Source organism: Mustela nivalis, assembly GCF_964662115.1.
Source record: "Mustela nivalis genome assembly, chromosome: 1".
NCBI classification, from domain to species: Eukaryota; Metazoa; Chordata; class Mammalia; order Carnivora; family Mustelidae; genus Mustela; species Mustela nivalis.
In genome coordinates this window covers 214,461,315-214,476,347 of record NC_139020.1, presented here as the reverse complement: position 1 = coordinate 214,476,347, position 15,033 = coordinate 214,461,315, and the positions used below count along the sequence as shown (strand labels likewise).

The 15,033-nt window shown below is 55.5% G+C and overlaps 1 protein-coding gene and 1 long non-coding RNA gene across 5 annotated transcripts in view; one reads left to right on the top strand and one right to left on the bottom strand.

Annotated features, from left to right (window-relative positions):
• Window positions 1-6,244, bottom strand: part of LOC309867245 (zinc finger protein 124-like) — a 49,043-nt gene extending 42,799 nt beyond the window's left edge. For all 3 annotated transcript variants that reach the window (XM_082735845.1, XM_082735843.1, XM_082735844.1), the window contains exons 1-2: window positions 6,121-6,244; window positions 541-667 (exon numbers count right to left, since the gene is read on the bottom strand). In XM_082735845.1, the coding sequence (XP_082591971.1) occupies window positions 541-667; window positions 6,121-6,123 (130 nt within the window). In that variant the 5' untranslated portion in view covers window positions 6,124-6,244. The remainder of the gene's footprint in view (window positions 1-540; window positions 668-6,120) is intronic.
• Window positions 6,245-7,655: 1,411 nt separating this feature from the next.
• LOC309867773 lies at window positions 7,656-14,787 on the top strand. Of its 2 annotated transcripts, XR_014313310.1 has the most exons (6): window positions 7,656-10,210; window positions 10,412-10,515; window positions 11,376-11,459; window positions 11,779-12,194; window positions 13,487-13,678; window positions 14,176-14,787. It is a non-coding gene; the product is annotated as an uncharacterized lncRNA (long non-coding RNA). The 2 variants fall into 2 exon arrangements; XR_014313311.1 differs by lacking the exon at window positions 10,412-10,515 and having other exon boundaries at window positions 7,657-10,210.
• Window positions 14,788-15,033: the final 246 nt, after the last annotated feature.

Sequence of the window (15,033 nt, the reverse complement as noted above, 5' to 3'; positions counted from 1 at the left end):
CTCTGCCCCACCTACCCTCTCCCGTGAGGACTTCTCACAGGGACTAGCTGCAAAAGATCTGTTCTGGCGGCCTTCAGATCATTTTCAGACTGAGTCAGAACACAAGCGATTCTTGCCTCAGTGTGTCTAGAGGAGCTAGTGAGCTCGGGATTCCCCTACTCTGGCATCTTCACTCCTCATTAAGTGAGGGTTTAACTGGAGTGCCTTCACCAAGCCCGACTGGTAGCAACCCCCATGTAACTTTCATAGGAGTGAAAAGTACACAGCAGCGCTCCTGCCCTAACGGAACCCTGGAGACCACATTCGCATTTAGAAAATCAGGGAGTCTCAGACTTGGATCAAGAGTAAAGAAGAGCCGATTTAACACAGGAAACTCTGTTTTCACCAAAAGGTATGTGACCCTGGGTAGTTTCCATGAAGGCTTGGGCCACATCTGTCTCTTCCCCATCGTATTTCCATTCCTCGGCCCAAGGAAGATCACACACTTGTAAGAAACACTCATTGGCTACAAGGTTAGAGACAGGGTGGAGCCACGCTTACCCAGGGAGGCCAGGTTCCTGCAGGTCTCCAGCATCACATCTCTGTAGAGCTGCCTCTGACCATGATCCAGCAAAGCCCACTCTTCCCGGGTGAAGTTCACAGCCACATCCGCAAACACCACTGTGTCCTGGAACATCCACATGTTCTTTTGCAGCAATGTTCCCTCCTCACCTGTGTATGTGGGAGGACGCGGGGGCAACAGGCAGGGAACCGCATCCCACCCTAGGACCAAAGTCACACCTATGCGGAAGTGACAACACGCAAACACATCCACGGCACTGCTCTCAGTGATGGGAAGGGCTGGGACCCTGAAGCAGAGGGTGATGACGACAGCTCATACAGACGTACATACACCCCAATATACGCTATTTGTACTTAAAATGAGCAGATCTGAGCACACTTGCATTGTAAAGAATGAGAAATCAGACAACACATCTCTGAGTTGTTCAAAGACAATTACTGCCTTGTCAGCCCCAAGAAGTAGAAACAGATGTCAGGATGCTGTGAACACACAGATTCCGGTGCTGCTCTCACTGGAAGGCAACAAGATCAAGGAGCCTAGCACAGTCCCCTCTATCCTGGCAGACGCAGACACCACCCTGTCCCTGGGTTAGATGGACAGTGAGCAGGGACGCAGGGCCTGGGGGCCTGGCACACGTAGTGCATAAGAGAAGTTCCAGTTCCTAAAGAGTCACAGAAATCAGCAGGGCCTCGACCATATACCCCAGTGTCCAGAATGCAAGCGGAAGGGCGCCAGAAAGAGGAGCCCCTGAGAGACTGATGGCCACAGAGCCCAGCGAGACTTTAATAGAAGGGGGGGAACATAATGTAGGGGCTGCTTTCCAGCAATAAGCTCGAGCAACGGGAAGATAAGCATCAAAGCAAACGGCCCCCAGCGACCACAGCTGAATGCTAACCGGCTCATGAAGTCACTACCTGGAAATGGTCAGAGGCCCTAAGCAACCAGCAGACTTCCTCCAACCAGGCACAGTTACCAAAACAGGGAAAAGTCCATAGTATCACATACTCCCTCATGGTCCCCCTGATTTTCGGCCCTAGGCACGACCTCAAGGCAGACGCTCACTTCTGCTGTCCTGTGTGCTGCTCCCCTGTGGTGTCTTCAATAAACTTCTATCTCCTTGGTGTGTCTCGGGTGAATTCTTTCCCCACCCATGCCACCAGCTCCACGGGATCAGGCCGCCCTATGTTTGGCGTCCTTCAAGGGCGCCACTTTGCTCTGACACTGTATCCCCAGAGTCTTTAAGAATTTTGTGGGAGTTTCCCTTGGTGACGATCTCCAGCTGGGACTGTTCCTTGAGAACACCCAGAGGCCCAAGGAGCGCCCTATGGACTGCCTTTGCCCAAACAGGTGAGAGATTTCCCCCCTTACCCCTTTCCTCCCTCTTTCTCTTTTTAGTCCTTCGGCTGGTCTAACCCTAGTGCTCCACAGACAACAGAACTCTTGGGCTGTGCGTGCCCGTGTGGGCAAAGGACCCCTTTCCTATTCTCTCCCACTACATCACCTGAGCCCTCCACTCCCAACACGTGGCGCAGCTGGCAACAGCAGCTCCTGCAAAGTGACCCCGCATGGGGAATGTACTCTCCCAGACCCTCTCCTGAGGCCTGCTGACTCTCAGCAGTCTCGCTTCTTAGAGACCAACCCCTTACTTTCTTTGTGCCCTTATATTCAGCCGCCATCTTGATCTATAGCCAAACACGTTCCTATGTGTCCCAACGGTGAGTCCTCTCCTTGTATGACCCGGTTTGGCCACCTGGTGTGTGGCTCTGGCTACTGCCGGAATCAAAGCAGCGGGGCTTACTACCCCCATCTGCTGCAACCCCTCCTTGGTGGGACAGGCCTCTGGGCATCAGCAGCAGGTCTTTCCCGTTATAGGCAATAAAACGGCTGGTTCAGGGAGCACAACTGCAGTCATAAGCCTTATGAACAGAATAAAAACCAAAACCCCATGATCACTTCGACGGACCCAGGAAGCCATCTGACGAACCACACGACCCTGTCTTGACAAAAGAACTCAACCAACCAGGAACAAAGGGGACGGCCTCACCCTGGTAAGGGGCAGCGGGGAAGAGCCCACACCTAACACCTGAGCAGCCGCGGCTCCGAGGAGGATCTGCCAGTGGCCGACAGGTTCAGGAGATGCTGGACGGTTGTCATCAGGGGCGCGGACGTGGCCCTGCAAGCAGACACCCCTCAGACCCACTAGAATAGCTCCGAGGTCATGCAGGCGCCAGCCGGGGAGGAGGCGAGGCAGGGGCAGCTGTCACGCATCTCTGCTGCTGGGAATGCCAAACGGTGCGGCCACCTGGGAAGAGTCCACGTGGTGAACGTCGAGTCACCGCGCACGACAGCGGCCGACACCAGCTCGCGCTCGCCCGCGCTCAGCAGCCGACCCCACAGCCAGCAAGGAAACCCGCGCAGCAGCCCGTCCGCTCCCCGGAAACGAGTAAAGGAGACACGACTAAGATGGAGTCACGAGTCCGCAGAGAAAGCACCCGAACCCTCCCTCAGGGCCAGGTGCCGAGTAACGCGGGCAGATGCGCGCCGCAAGGCCGGCCTGCACCCGAGCAAGGAAGATTGTTTCTCCGCGTGGCAACAGTCCAGCCAATGAGAGACACTCACGGCTCAGCCAATGAGAGACACTCACGGCTCAGCCAATGAGAGATAACTCACGGCTCTAGCCAATGACAGACACTCACGGCTCAGCCAATGAGAAGTCACAACACATGGACTCTCCAGCTTGCTCCAATGGATGCTCTGTGTGGCGGCCCCGCCCTGTGCCCCGGCTCCTCCAAGAAGGAACCGCTCCCTTTCTTTCCCAGGCTTGCCTTTGCTTTTGTTGGGGGCTTCCTTGTCCCCTATTACGATTCTCTGATATTCCCACATAAACCCATTTTTCTTTAAGACTTTTAAAGTTTTTTATTTAATTTTTCATTTATTACTAGTTTATTATTTATTAATATTACTATTTATTTATACATTTATTTGTCATTATTACTTAGATATGTATCTATGAGCGCAGAGGGAATCTCAAGCAGACCGTGTACTAAGCACAGAACAAGGCTCAATTTCGACGTCAAGATCATGACCTGAGCCAAAATCAAAAGTCGGACACTAAGCCACTGAACCACCTACTTCCCCCCACCCCATAACACAATCTTTCCTGTAAAAAGAAGTGACGGTTTTATTGTTAATGTCAGTGTGACTTGCTGATCACAAATGGACCCAAGAAGACACCGACCACTGAGAACATGCAAGTGTGGGTCCCACAGAGCCCACAGTGCTGCTTTCTCTCGGACCCCGGGCCGGAGGCTGTAGGGTCAGTTTTGTCCTGGGATCAGAGGTCGGCGCCCTGTCTGCGCCAGGCAGGGTCTGCTGGGGACCTGTGCCGGGGGCTCGCTCGTTCTCAGAAGACTTCATTCGGCTTTTGTTCCTTTTTGCTTTGTGCAACCCACGGAAAGGAGACCGCATGGACGTCCACAAAGCGTGAAGGAAGCAGACGCGCGGGTGACAGGTGACAGCACGCGGGAAACCCAGGGAAACCCCAGGATGACAGTGTCCACCCCAGCACGGATCAGAGCGACTGCCTTGTGACGCCCAGCAGATCCCAGGTCCTCCCCGGCTGGACAGAGCCGAGCCGGGAGCTCCGGGGCCGGGTGACAGGCATCCACCCGAATGGATGCCCCAGCCGCATTCACTGGTCAATTTTAACGTCCCACCGACACTGCCACCCCCCCCTCCCCGCCGAGTGTCAGTGTTTACTCTGGTTTATGCTTAGTCAGAATGACTGCAGCCACGGTGCCCACAGTGGCCCGGAATGAACGTGGGGACCGCTCACCCCCCAAGGCCCCGACTCACCTACACTCCAGAACGTAAGAGCCCACTGCATAAATGACAAGGACATAAGTCGTGTCGCCCACGCTGGCCTCCACAGGACACACTCCGGAGGAGCAGCACGGGTGAGCGGCTCGGAGCAGGGGCTGCTGTCTCCACGCGGCACCAGAAACCCACCTCAGCCCGCCCTCTGCAGAGGACGACAAGCTGTCCCCAGGGAAAGATCCATCCACCCTGCCTCCTGGAGCAGACGCTTTGGAGGCCCTTCCCTGAGACCTTGCCTTGGCCAATCCATAGTTCTTTTGGGGTGGGGGGTAATCTCAACCTGGTGTCCTTTCTGACTCACCGAGTGACACCCGGATGGATGGGTTACAGGTCCACAGTGGGTCCCCCTTTGAGCTCAGAGGGTCGGGGGCGGCCAGAAAGAGGTCCTTTTTAAGCCCCTGGCGACATGCTCCCCTCCAAGCTGGGCTGCCACCAACTACCCTCCAACCACCTCCCAGTCTGTCCGAATCACAAAGACACGGAAAACAAACAAACATACCAGAATAACAAAAAACAAAAACAAAAACAAAAAACCCTCCTTCCTTAAAAGTTTGACACACAGAGACCAACAGTGTCCCCCAGGCCTGGAAAGAGCCAAAGGCTATCAGAGACAATGAATCTCTCCCAGCGGCTCAGAAAGTACTCAAAGGCCCGCGGTCCGTCCCCAGGTCCCAGCCCCAGGCCCCCTGCAGGGCGCACCGGCTCTCCCATGAGGCCCTTCGCCCCCTCCCCGCTCCCAACAGCGACCTCGGCGGCGCGATCCTGTCCGCGGCTCCGCCCCCGGCCCCCAGGGAAGCCGTGGCTCCGGCACCCGGGACGCAGGAACACGTACCAACTGCTCTGGGCCACCTCCCGCCGCCTCCGCGGGGAGTGGGTGTCCGGAGCCGACAGGCGGTCCGAGCCGGGTCCCCAGCCGGAAGCCAGGGGCCGGGACGGCGAAGCCAAAACCACACTCGCACCGCCTGTGCTGCCGGCGGGACACAGGGGCACCGGGTGTCACCGCCTCTGCAGAAGGATTTCAGCAAAACGTCCCCAAATCACGCAATGAACTGCAGCGCGTCTGTCACGGTCTCGGCAAAGAGGCGGCTCAGACACACGCTCACGGGTGTCAGCCCCGAACACGGACCGACGGCGGCCGGATGCGCGGCCGCGGCCCGACGGGCACCGCTCGGCGCGCCCCGTGCCTGTTCCGACGGACCCGCAGGAGCCCCGGGCCCCTACATGCAGCCAAAGTCCCCCTAACGGTACCCCGCGCAGCAGCCCGCTCCGGTCCCGCGGCTTCTCGCGGCTGCACACCCTTCGTCGGGCCCCGTCGTCCCGAAGTGACCGGACCGAGAAGCACAGGCTCCGCAGCAAGCGAAACCCACCGCGGCCGTCCGGGGCGGCCCAGCCCCGCGCGCGCTCGTCCCGGCCCGAGGGAGAGACCCCCACCCCCACCCCGGGGGAGCGCACGAGGTCCCGCCCGGAGGGTCCTCTGCGCGCCCGCTGCCCGGTCCGCGCCACCGTCACCCCGCGGGGCCGCACACCGTCCGCAGCCCCAGGCTGCCCGCCCCGCGCCGGCCTCGCTCCGGCTCCCCCCGCCCAGCACGCAGGTGCGGCCCGACCGGGAGGGGAGCGCCCCGCCGCGGCCTCTCCTGCTTCGCTCTGGCCGGCGGGACCCACGCTGCGGGCCGCGCGCTCACCATCTCGGGGTCCGGCTCCCGAACCTCTCCGCGTCGGTCCTGCACCGCAGACCCACACGTGCACCGCTCCGCGCCGGTGAGCTCCGCCCGCTGCCCCCCCTGAGCCACACCTACCAGGACGGGGTCCTCCCTCGGGCCTGATTGGACGGGATACAGACCCCGCGCTCCGATTGGGCGATTCTTCGGATCCTGCAACCTGATTGCACGGGGATTCGAAGTTACGTCCCCACGACCCTGATTGGACATTCCTCCGGGACACGGAGTCGCCGCGCCGTGATAGGGCAGCCTGCGGCCCTTTACCTTTTGATTGGGCTGCACTCCCGACACCGCCCCTGGGGACCCACACCAGGCTGCGCTCCCAGTCCCCGCCTCCCGCATCCTGACTGACAGGCCGGCGCTCCACACGTGTCTCACCTGCCTGCCGGGAGTCGGCTCCCCACCCGGCTGACTCCCGCCCGCCGACCCGCCCGCGCCTCATCATTTACATGGAGGTGAGTTTTTCCTTTGTCTTAGAGTTGGGGACATACCTACAGGGAACGACTTGGATCATGTGCAGGCTTTCTGGCTTTCACTGCTGTAGCCAGTGGGGTCTAGTCCTTCTCCTTGACTCCAGTCTCGTGACTGTTTTCATGACCTGATAACTTTTATATTAAGGGTTAGCCTAAAACCAAAATGGCTTTACATTGGTCAACTTGTCTTCTGGGTGTCCCTCCCTTACCACTTGCTCAGGTACAGCGGGCCTTCCAAGACCATGCACCCCCCCCCCCAAAACCCTGCAGAGCTGGTGGCCTTCTGGTCCCTCGGATGCCATCTGGCCAAGAATTAGGGTGTGGACCCCTGGGGAAAGTGGGGACCTGTCTGGATACCGGGACCCCAACCCCACAGCCAAGGGTGGGAGCTGGGTTGGGGTCCCTAAGGGTTGGGAGACCAAGTATACAATCCATTCAGGTGGGAACCAGCCCCTCCCAGGCAACTCCTACCCCCACCCCACCCATGTACTCACCATCTCACTGCCTTCCCCCAGGAGGGCCCCAAGTGCAGGTGCACATGAAGGCGAGGCCCACCCAAAGCCACAGAGAGGAGCCTGGGAGCGCTCCCTCTTGGATGGTGCCTGAGCCCCTGCACCCTGACGGATCTGCTCTCCCCTGCCGGAACCTGTGACCCGGCAGAGCTTCAGACCGCAACCTCACATCTCCTGATGGGGCGGCCATCGAGCACGGGAGCTGGGTCCCTCCTCCCAGCCTGGGATATCCTGACTCAGTTTCCCCACGGAGCTCCCCCTTGTCCAGAGCTGGGACAGAGGGGACAGGTCTGAACGCGATAGGAGGGCCTGGGGACTTCGGGTGTTGGGAGTCAGTGTGGGAATGAGGTCTTCATGGCTCTGTGTCCTTCCTCTAAGAATACAGACAGTCAGCGGTGACGTCACCGCATGCAAGGCAGGGCCCGGCTGTTTTGACTTGTGACCTTTGATATACTGAGGCCTGGCCCTGCCCCTGCATCTCTGGAGCTTGACCAAGTGTTCCCTGCAACCCATTTCTTACCGCACAGTTCTCAGGCTCTCTCCACACAGGAGTCCTGAAGTTTGGGTCCCCTCCAACACCGAGGAAACACTGGGACTGGGACCCAGCGCCGGGTCTGTGAGGTAGGAAAGATGTTGGGTTTCGAAGCCGGCAGCCAAGAAAGAATTCTTGAGATGTCTTTGGTGCAAAAAGGTGGTTTTATTCAAGTACAGGGAACAGGACCCTTGGGCAGAAGGAGCTGCACTGGGGCCATGAGGAGTGGCCCATTACATCCGTGCAAGGTGGTCGGGTGTTAGGGAGAGCGTATGTCTGGAAGGAATTCTGGAATCAAGGTTTCCAGAATCTAGAGGGTGTAGCTGTTGTTGGGAAAAGTCCCTCATTACTGTTTTGTAAACCCTGAGTCATGAAACCCTTCAAATGTGTATCAGTGGGTTGGTCGATTGTATGCTTGTGGGATGAATGCCAACATGTATCTTGGGGAATAGAAAGAAAGGAAGTTTCCAAAGGAATTTTTATACCTTCAAGTAGACTTACAGGATCCTGGGGGGTCAGGCTAGGATTGCCTTCTGCCCTTAGCATAGTATCAACATCAAAGCCGTTGAGTCCCTAGAGGAATGTCACCCTGCTTGTTTCAGGGACCTGTCACCGGGCTGTAAGTAGTAAGGAAATGTAATGGTTTCTCTTCCGCCTTGTTTCCCACAGCAGTCCCTTTCTCCCGAGAGTGAGAACACCTTGACCACTGGAGGCCCTGTCCAGTCCAGCCACGCTGGCCCTGTACTCCTCTGGGTGCCCCCATCAGTCCGACTTCCCCTTCTACGTGGAAGAGAAAAGCCCCTTCCTGTCTGATTTGAGATGCTTGTACCTCTTGGATCGGTTTATTGTCACCTGAGTCACGTTTCTCCTTATACCAAATCCAGATCTGTTCGCTATTAGACAGACATGCATTTACCTCGGGAACCCACTGCCTCTGGAGAGCTTGGTGCTCCTGGGAGTTGGGACTATTTAAGAAGTAAAATTCGGGGCACCTGGATGGCTCAGTGGGTTACACATCTGCCTTCAGCTCAGGTCCTGGGATCGAGCCCCACAACAGGCTCCTTGCTCGGCGGGGAGCCTGCTTCTCCTTCTGCCTGCTGCTCCCCCTGCTTGTGCTCTATCACTCTCTCTGGCAAATAAATAAGTAAAATCTTTTAAAAAGCCGGGGTGAGGGGGGTGGGGCGAATGGGTCTTGGCAGGTCACCTTCCTTTCTGGGATGGCAGGGATCTAGCAGCTGGATAAGAGCAGCTCATTCCTGACAGTTGGGTTTATGATTGCATTTCTGGGAGAGGCCAAAATGGCAATGAAGTCGTGGTTTGGGGACAGGGAGCTGAGTGAGTGACTCCATTCTGGTCTTGTCTTAGTTTTAGCAGCACCCAGGCCCGGGAGCAGGAAGTCTTTGGACTACCGCTGTCATGAGATGTACTTAAAACTTTCAAGTGGACACTATATACTGGAAAGAAGTGTATTTCAGATCGCTTTTTGAGCATGTCCCTAAAAGACTTTTAAGTATAAAAGTATGCTATCCTTGTTAGTTGAGCCGCTGCCATGGGTGGCAATTGTCCAGAGAGGAGAGAAACACTGAAGAGTTGATTCATTCTGCAAGGGAGGAGAGGGGCCGGACATCTCAAGACATGTCCGCCCGAGTTCCTGTCCACCTGGGCCAGGCCCTTCCCGGGCGTGACGGGACCGCAGCTGTGTCCATGCAGGGGGGGGAGGGGCCGGTACGGAGGGGGGTCCCGGGGTAGAGCAGGAGGCGGCGGTTTCCCCGGGGCTCTGTCCAGGGCTTCTCTGGGAAGCAGGTGTGCTCACGTTAGAGAAGAGGATGTTGTGCTGTTGGGGTCTACTCCCTGAGAATGGCGGGCACCGTGACCTAGGAAAACAGAGTTAGGGACGTGGCAGACCCCTGAGAGTTTGGCCTGTAAGCACGGCTAGGGTGGCAGAGGGGACTTGAGCTGGATTCCTTTCCCAGCGCCTTCACCACATGTGGTGACATCACCGGTGAGGTGTTTCTTCTTAAACAAAGATGTTGGGGGAATCATCATAAAGACATGACCTTAAAAAAAAAAAAAGACATGACCTCCTGGGGTGCCTGGGGGCTCAGTGGTTAAGCTTCTGCTTTCGGCTCATGTCATGATCTTGGGGTCCTGGGACCTTGGGGCTCCCTGCTCAGTGGGGAGTACGCTTCTCCCTCTCCCTTTGCCCCTCCCCACTGCTTTGGCACTCTCTCTCTCTCTCCCTTTCTCTCTCTCAAATAAATGAGTAAAATCTTAAAAAGAAAATGTAAAAAGAAGAGACATGACCTCCAGATGTCCCAAGACCTTGACGCAGGCGCGCAGAGCCTCCTCCCCCTTCCTCGGTCCTTGCAGTGTGCGCTGTGCTTGCCTTCTGGGCTCCCGGAGGCTGTCCAGAGGGCCCAGCCTTGAGAGGGGGACGCGGCATGGAGACTGAGCACAGTTAAGGCGGCTCTATAAAGATCTGGAGGGCGGGTGAGGGGACCCACTCAGCTTGCTGCAGCCCCACAGACGCCTTTCTCGTAAGTTCCCTTTACTTTGGCAAACAGCCCTCTACCAAGCTGGGGGGACCCGCCTTTCTTGGGGTCTCTCTCTGCCCCTCGACTACGGGGGCTGGTTTCAGATTACAGTTAGGAAGCTCCCAACCAGGCTCCAGAACAACAAGCGCAGTGAACTGGAGGCCTCCCTCCGGGGCTGATCCCTGACCGGCCCCCGCCCTGCAGGACACCAGGCCCTCCTGTCTCTGCCCCGCTGGCCCAGGTGCCCCTCCACTCTGGACAAAGGGTCACTCCATGGGGAACCGGATTCTGAAATTCCTGTGCCGGCAGTAAGTTTGTTTCCAAAGGGCTTTTCATATGTTAGGACTTAAGGATCCTGGAGGTCTGACTAAAGTCAAGCTAAGATTGCTTTTTGCCTCTAGCAAAGCATCAACATTGGGGGGGGGGGCCTCATTGGTTTAAGTCTTTGCTTTCGGCTCAGCTCGGGCTCTCTGCTCAGCGGGGAGTCTGCTTCTCCCTCCGCGCCTCCCGTTCTCACTTTCTCAAATAAATAATTTTTTTTTAAGCATTAAGATGAGGGCCGAATTGAGTTCTTTGAGGCACTTCATGCTCCACCCGCTCCCGGCGGCTGCGGGGGACAAGGGGGCGTCACCTTCTCTGCATCTCTTCTGCCTTTGTGTTCCTCATCATTAACCACCGGCCTCAAAAGCTCTTCGGGCCCAGGGGTCCCGTCCCCGTGCTATAATAAAAACACCACTTTGCACCAAAAATGTCTCAAGAATTCTTTCTTGGCCATTTGCTTATGCCCCCCCCATCCCAGGGGTTTCCCACCTGAGTCCCTGTCCCCCCCCCCCCGCCCCCGCCCCTCCCCCGAGGACTCCCGCGCACTCCTGTCCTGCTGACTTGTGACACCGTCACCACCTGAGGACCTGGGTTTCAGGTTGACCGTGAACTCTCAGGAAGAGCCCAGTGACACAAGGAAGCCTGTTCCCTGGCCCCTCAGCCTGGTCCGTCTTGCTGGGGTCCCAGGCCCTCCCCACATCCCACCCCTCCCCCACCCCAACCTCCCACCCCCAGTCCCACCCCCCCTCGACGCCTCCCCCCAGCGCGTGGCAGCAGTGCGCCCTCTCAGCCACTTTCCCTTCATGCGGCCTCTTGCTGCGACTGTCACGCTTGGTTTCGTCTCCAGGGGCGACCATGGCAAGTCGGCCCCATCCCGGAGGAAAAGTGCTGCGCCGTGGGTGCTGGTGACCGCCGAGGGAGCAGGAGGCAGGTAAGGGCACGAAGCTGACACCCCCACCCCGACTCCTGACTCCCTCCCGGGGATAAGTGTGACATTCCTCAGGCATTCCTGCCTGCCCCAAAACGAAGGGAGGGGGAAGCCAAGGGTTAACAGGCAGAGATCTCCGTCCTGCAGAGTCCGTTGACCAAGGTCTTAGGGGCTTGCCAGGAGCGAGCATTCTTACCCGCAGCCCGGTAACTCCCCGAGACCCAGAGATTTGGTTTCCTGGAGCCCTAGCCTCACCCTCCCCTCCGCGGTGATGTGAAACAAAAGCAGAAGGGAATGCAAATAAAATTAAATTTCTCTATAGCCTGCAGCCCCTCGGCAAATACTGGAGAGAAGCAGAGTATTACAACCTTCCTCCAGGAAGCTGCCGAGTGCCCTAAGTTCCCGTGTCACTAGAAGGAAAAGCCCCCGCAGCTGGACCCCAGCCAGGCTTCCAGAATCGCCGGAGTCCCCTTTAGCAGATCAAAGTCCGTTCGGAGCCTCCCTTTCTCCTAACCTCCCCCAACGCCCACGTGTGCAATCCTCTCTCCCGCTCAACAATGTGCTTCTTCCTGCCCTTGGGTCCTGTCCTCCAGCTTTAACAAAACACCGGTTTACCCCAAGACGTCTCAAGAATTCTTTCAGCTCAGGACCCCAACAACACTCCAAGCCACATCAATAATGTTCACATTTACCAAGAAATGCTGATAGAATCTGTGATTTGACCCTCTACCATTCTGTGTATGTTTTATTATGCATAGGTTTTATTAGACGGTAATGAATAGCTAGCCCCCTCAGGGTCCTAGAAACCTTGCTTCCAATTTCCTTAGAGACTCACTCTATCCCTAACCCCCTCCCAACTTGAAGTGTATAATGGGCCCCTCCTCAGCACCCCAGTGCCCCTCTTTCTGCCCGCGGGTCCTGTCCCAGGGCTTTAATAAAACCACTTTTCTTTTTAAAGATTTTATTTATTATTTGACAGAGACAGATCACAAGTAGGCAGAGAGGCAGGCAGAGAGAGAGGGGGAAAGGGGACTCGATCCCAGGACCCTGAGAACATAACCTGAGCCGAAGGCAGAGGCTTAACTCACTGAGCCCCCCAGGAACCAAAGACGTCTTTGCACCAAAGACGTCTCAAGAATTCTTCCTCGGCTGTGGGCTTCGAATCCTAATCGTGTCCTTCCAACATCATTATGTAAAGTCCCACCACCTTGTTCTTTAGGAACTTCCTGGTATCCTGGGTCCTTGTTCTGCCATGGAAATTTTAAGCGAGTTTTTGTAAAGTACCAAAAATCCCTGCTGACATCTTGCTGAAATTTAATGAAAACTATACATCTATTTGTTTAGAACTGATATCATGGTGATGAAGTTCAAGAATCTGGGTGAGGTCAGGCGGGGCGAGGTCCGGAGCTGACAGCTAAGAAAGAATTCTTAAGTCTCTGGTGCAAAAAGGTGGTTTATTAAAGCACGGGGACAGGACCCGTGGGCAGGAAGAGCTGCAGCCCGGGAAGCGAGGCGTGCTCTATTAGATACTTGTAAGTCCGGGAGGGGGTTAGGGAGGGCGACAGTCTCTAAGGAATTTTGGAAGCAAGGTTTCTAGGACCTCGAGGGGCCAGCTATTGTCTGGGGAAAAGGTTATTCATTACCAGTAATAGAACCTTCTCCTGAGACCCTTTAGATGTATATCAGTGGGTCATACGCTTGGGAATGGTTCTCGGAGGTTTATCTTGGAGGTTTAGAGATGGTTTCCAAAGGAATTGTTAAAGTAGATTTACAGGATTGTGGTTGGGGGTTGGGGGTCGGTCAGGCTAGGATTGCCCTTTGCCCTTAGCAAAGCCTTAAGGTGAGGGTAGTTGAGTCCCTTAAGGTGAGGGTAGGAGAGTCACTTTGCCTGTTTTAAGGGCTTGTCAGTAGGTAAGGAAATTTAATAATCTTTCTTCTGCCTCTGTTTCCCATATCGATGGCAGCACCGAGGTCTCTTTTCTAAGAGCATTATTCATGTTTCTCTCCCTCTCTCTCTCTCTCTTTTTCAGTTGGCTTTGATGTCAGGCACGATGATGTGGGACACAAAGGCAGAAGAGAAATTATTATGTTTCCTTACCACCTGCAGCCCCTGGACAAGTCCTTGAAACAGGCAGAGCGACATTCCTCTAGGGACTCAAGAGCCTGGATGTTGACACTTCGCTTAGGACAAAAGGCAATCTTAGCCCGATCTCCAGGATCCTGTAAGTCTACCTTAACATATAAAATTTCCTTTGGGAACTTCTTTATTTCTACTTCCCAAGATACATGTTGGCAATCATCCCCCAAGCATCCGACCCATCACCAATACGCATCTGAAAGGTCTCATGACTCAGGTTTTATTAGTAAGAAATGATCCTTTCCCAGCAACGGCTAGCCCCCTCAAGGTCCTGGAAAACTTGCCTCCAAAATTTCTTCAAGAATTATGCTCTCCCTTGAAACTATAAAATGGAGCCCCCCCCCCATGGCCCCAGTGCAGCTCCTTCTGTCCAAGGGTCCTGTTCCCTGTGTTTTAATAGAACCACCTTGTTGCACCAAAGACATCTCAAGAATTCCTCCTTGGCTGTTGGCTTCAAACCCCACCATCTTTCCTATATCATCTGGTGACCATGAAGGCACTTTTGAGTCTTTTCATCTGGACTCTGAGCCTTGGTGCAAACTTGGCGAGTACTTTCTCTCCTCTTCCCTACTTTCATTCCAGGGGATCTTCAAGAAGCACGTTCTTCCTGGAACACACCCGTATGGGCTGCTCAGGCTGTGGTCCTCTAGCCTGTGGCTACCCCACAGGGAGGAGAAAGTCTGCCTTTTGCCTGAAGTTAGTACTTGGCTGGGATGGTAATAAGATACCTGGCACTCTCTTTATTCCTGTCCTTATACAACGTTGTTGTCTTGGGCACGGGACAGCCACCTCAGTCACCAGGATGGTGGGTAATCTTAACTCCCGTGTGAGGTTTCCTCCTGATTGGTTTAATGTGATCCCCTTCACAGCCCTGGTCTGGCCACATCTCAACAAGGGAAGCCCCTGGGAGCTGGCCAAAACCAGTACCTGATTGACTGACAACCCAACCAGGATATTTCCCACGGAAGTTTGCAGTGAAGACTTCCGAGAATGTCGGGGCGCCTGGGTGGCTCAGTGGGTTAAGCCTCTGCCTTCGGCTCAGGTCATGATCTCAGGGTCCTGGGATCGAGCCCCGCATCGGGCTCTCTGCTCAGCAGGGAGCCTGCTTCCTCCTCTCTCTCTGCCTGCCTCTCTGCCTACTTGTGATCTGTCTGTCAAATACATAAATAAATCTTAAAAAAAATTAGACCATGACAGATTTCTGTCTTTACTATTATCCATCAACATCCTCTGCCCACTACTTATGTTAAGTCTTAAACTTAAATTAAAATGGGGTCAGTCATTTCCCCTTGTAAAACTTTTCTAGTGTTCTCCAGAGGTGAAAAATGCAAGGCAATAACACAACTTTCAGGGGATGGGACAGCACGACAGTATTTCAGCCCATTTACCAAGCACCCATCTGTAGCCTAGGAGGTGGCGGGCAAATGGAGAGACGCCAGC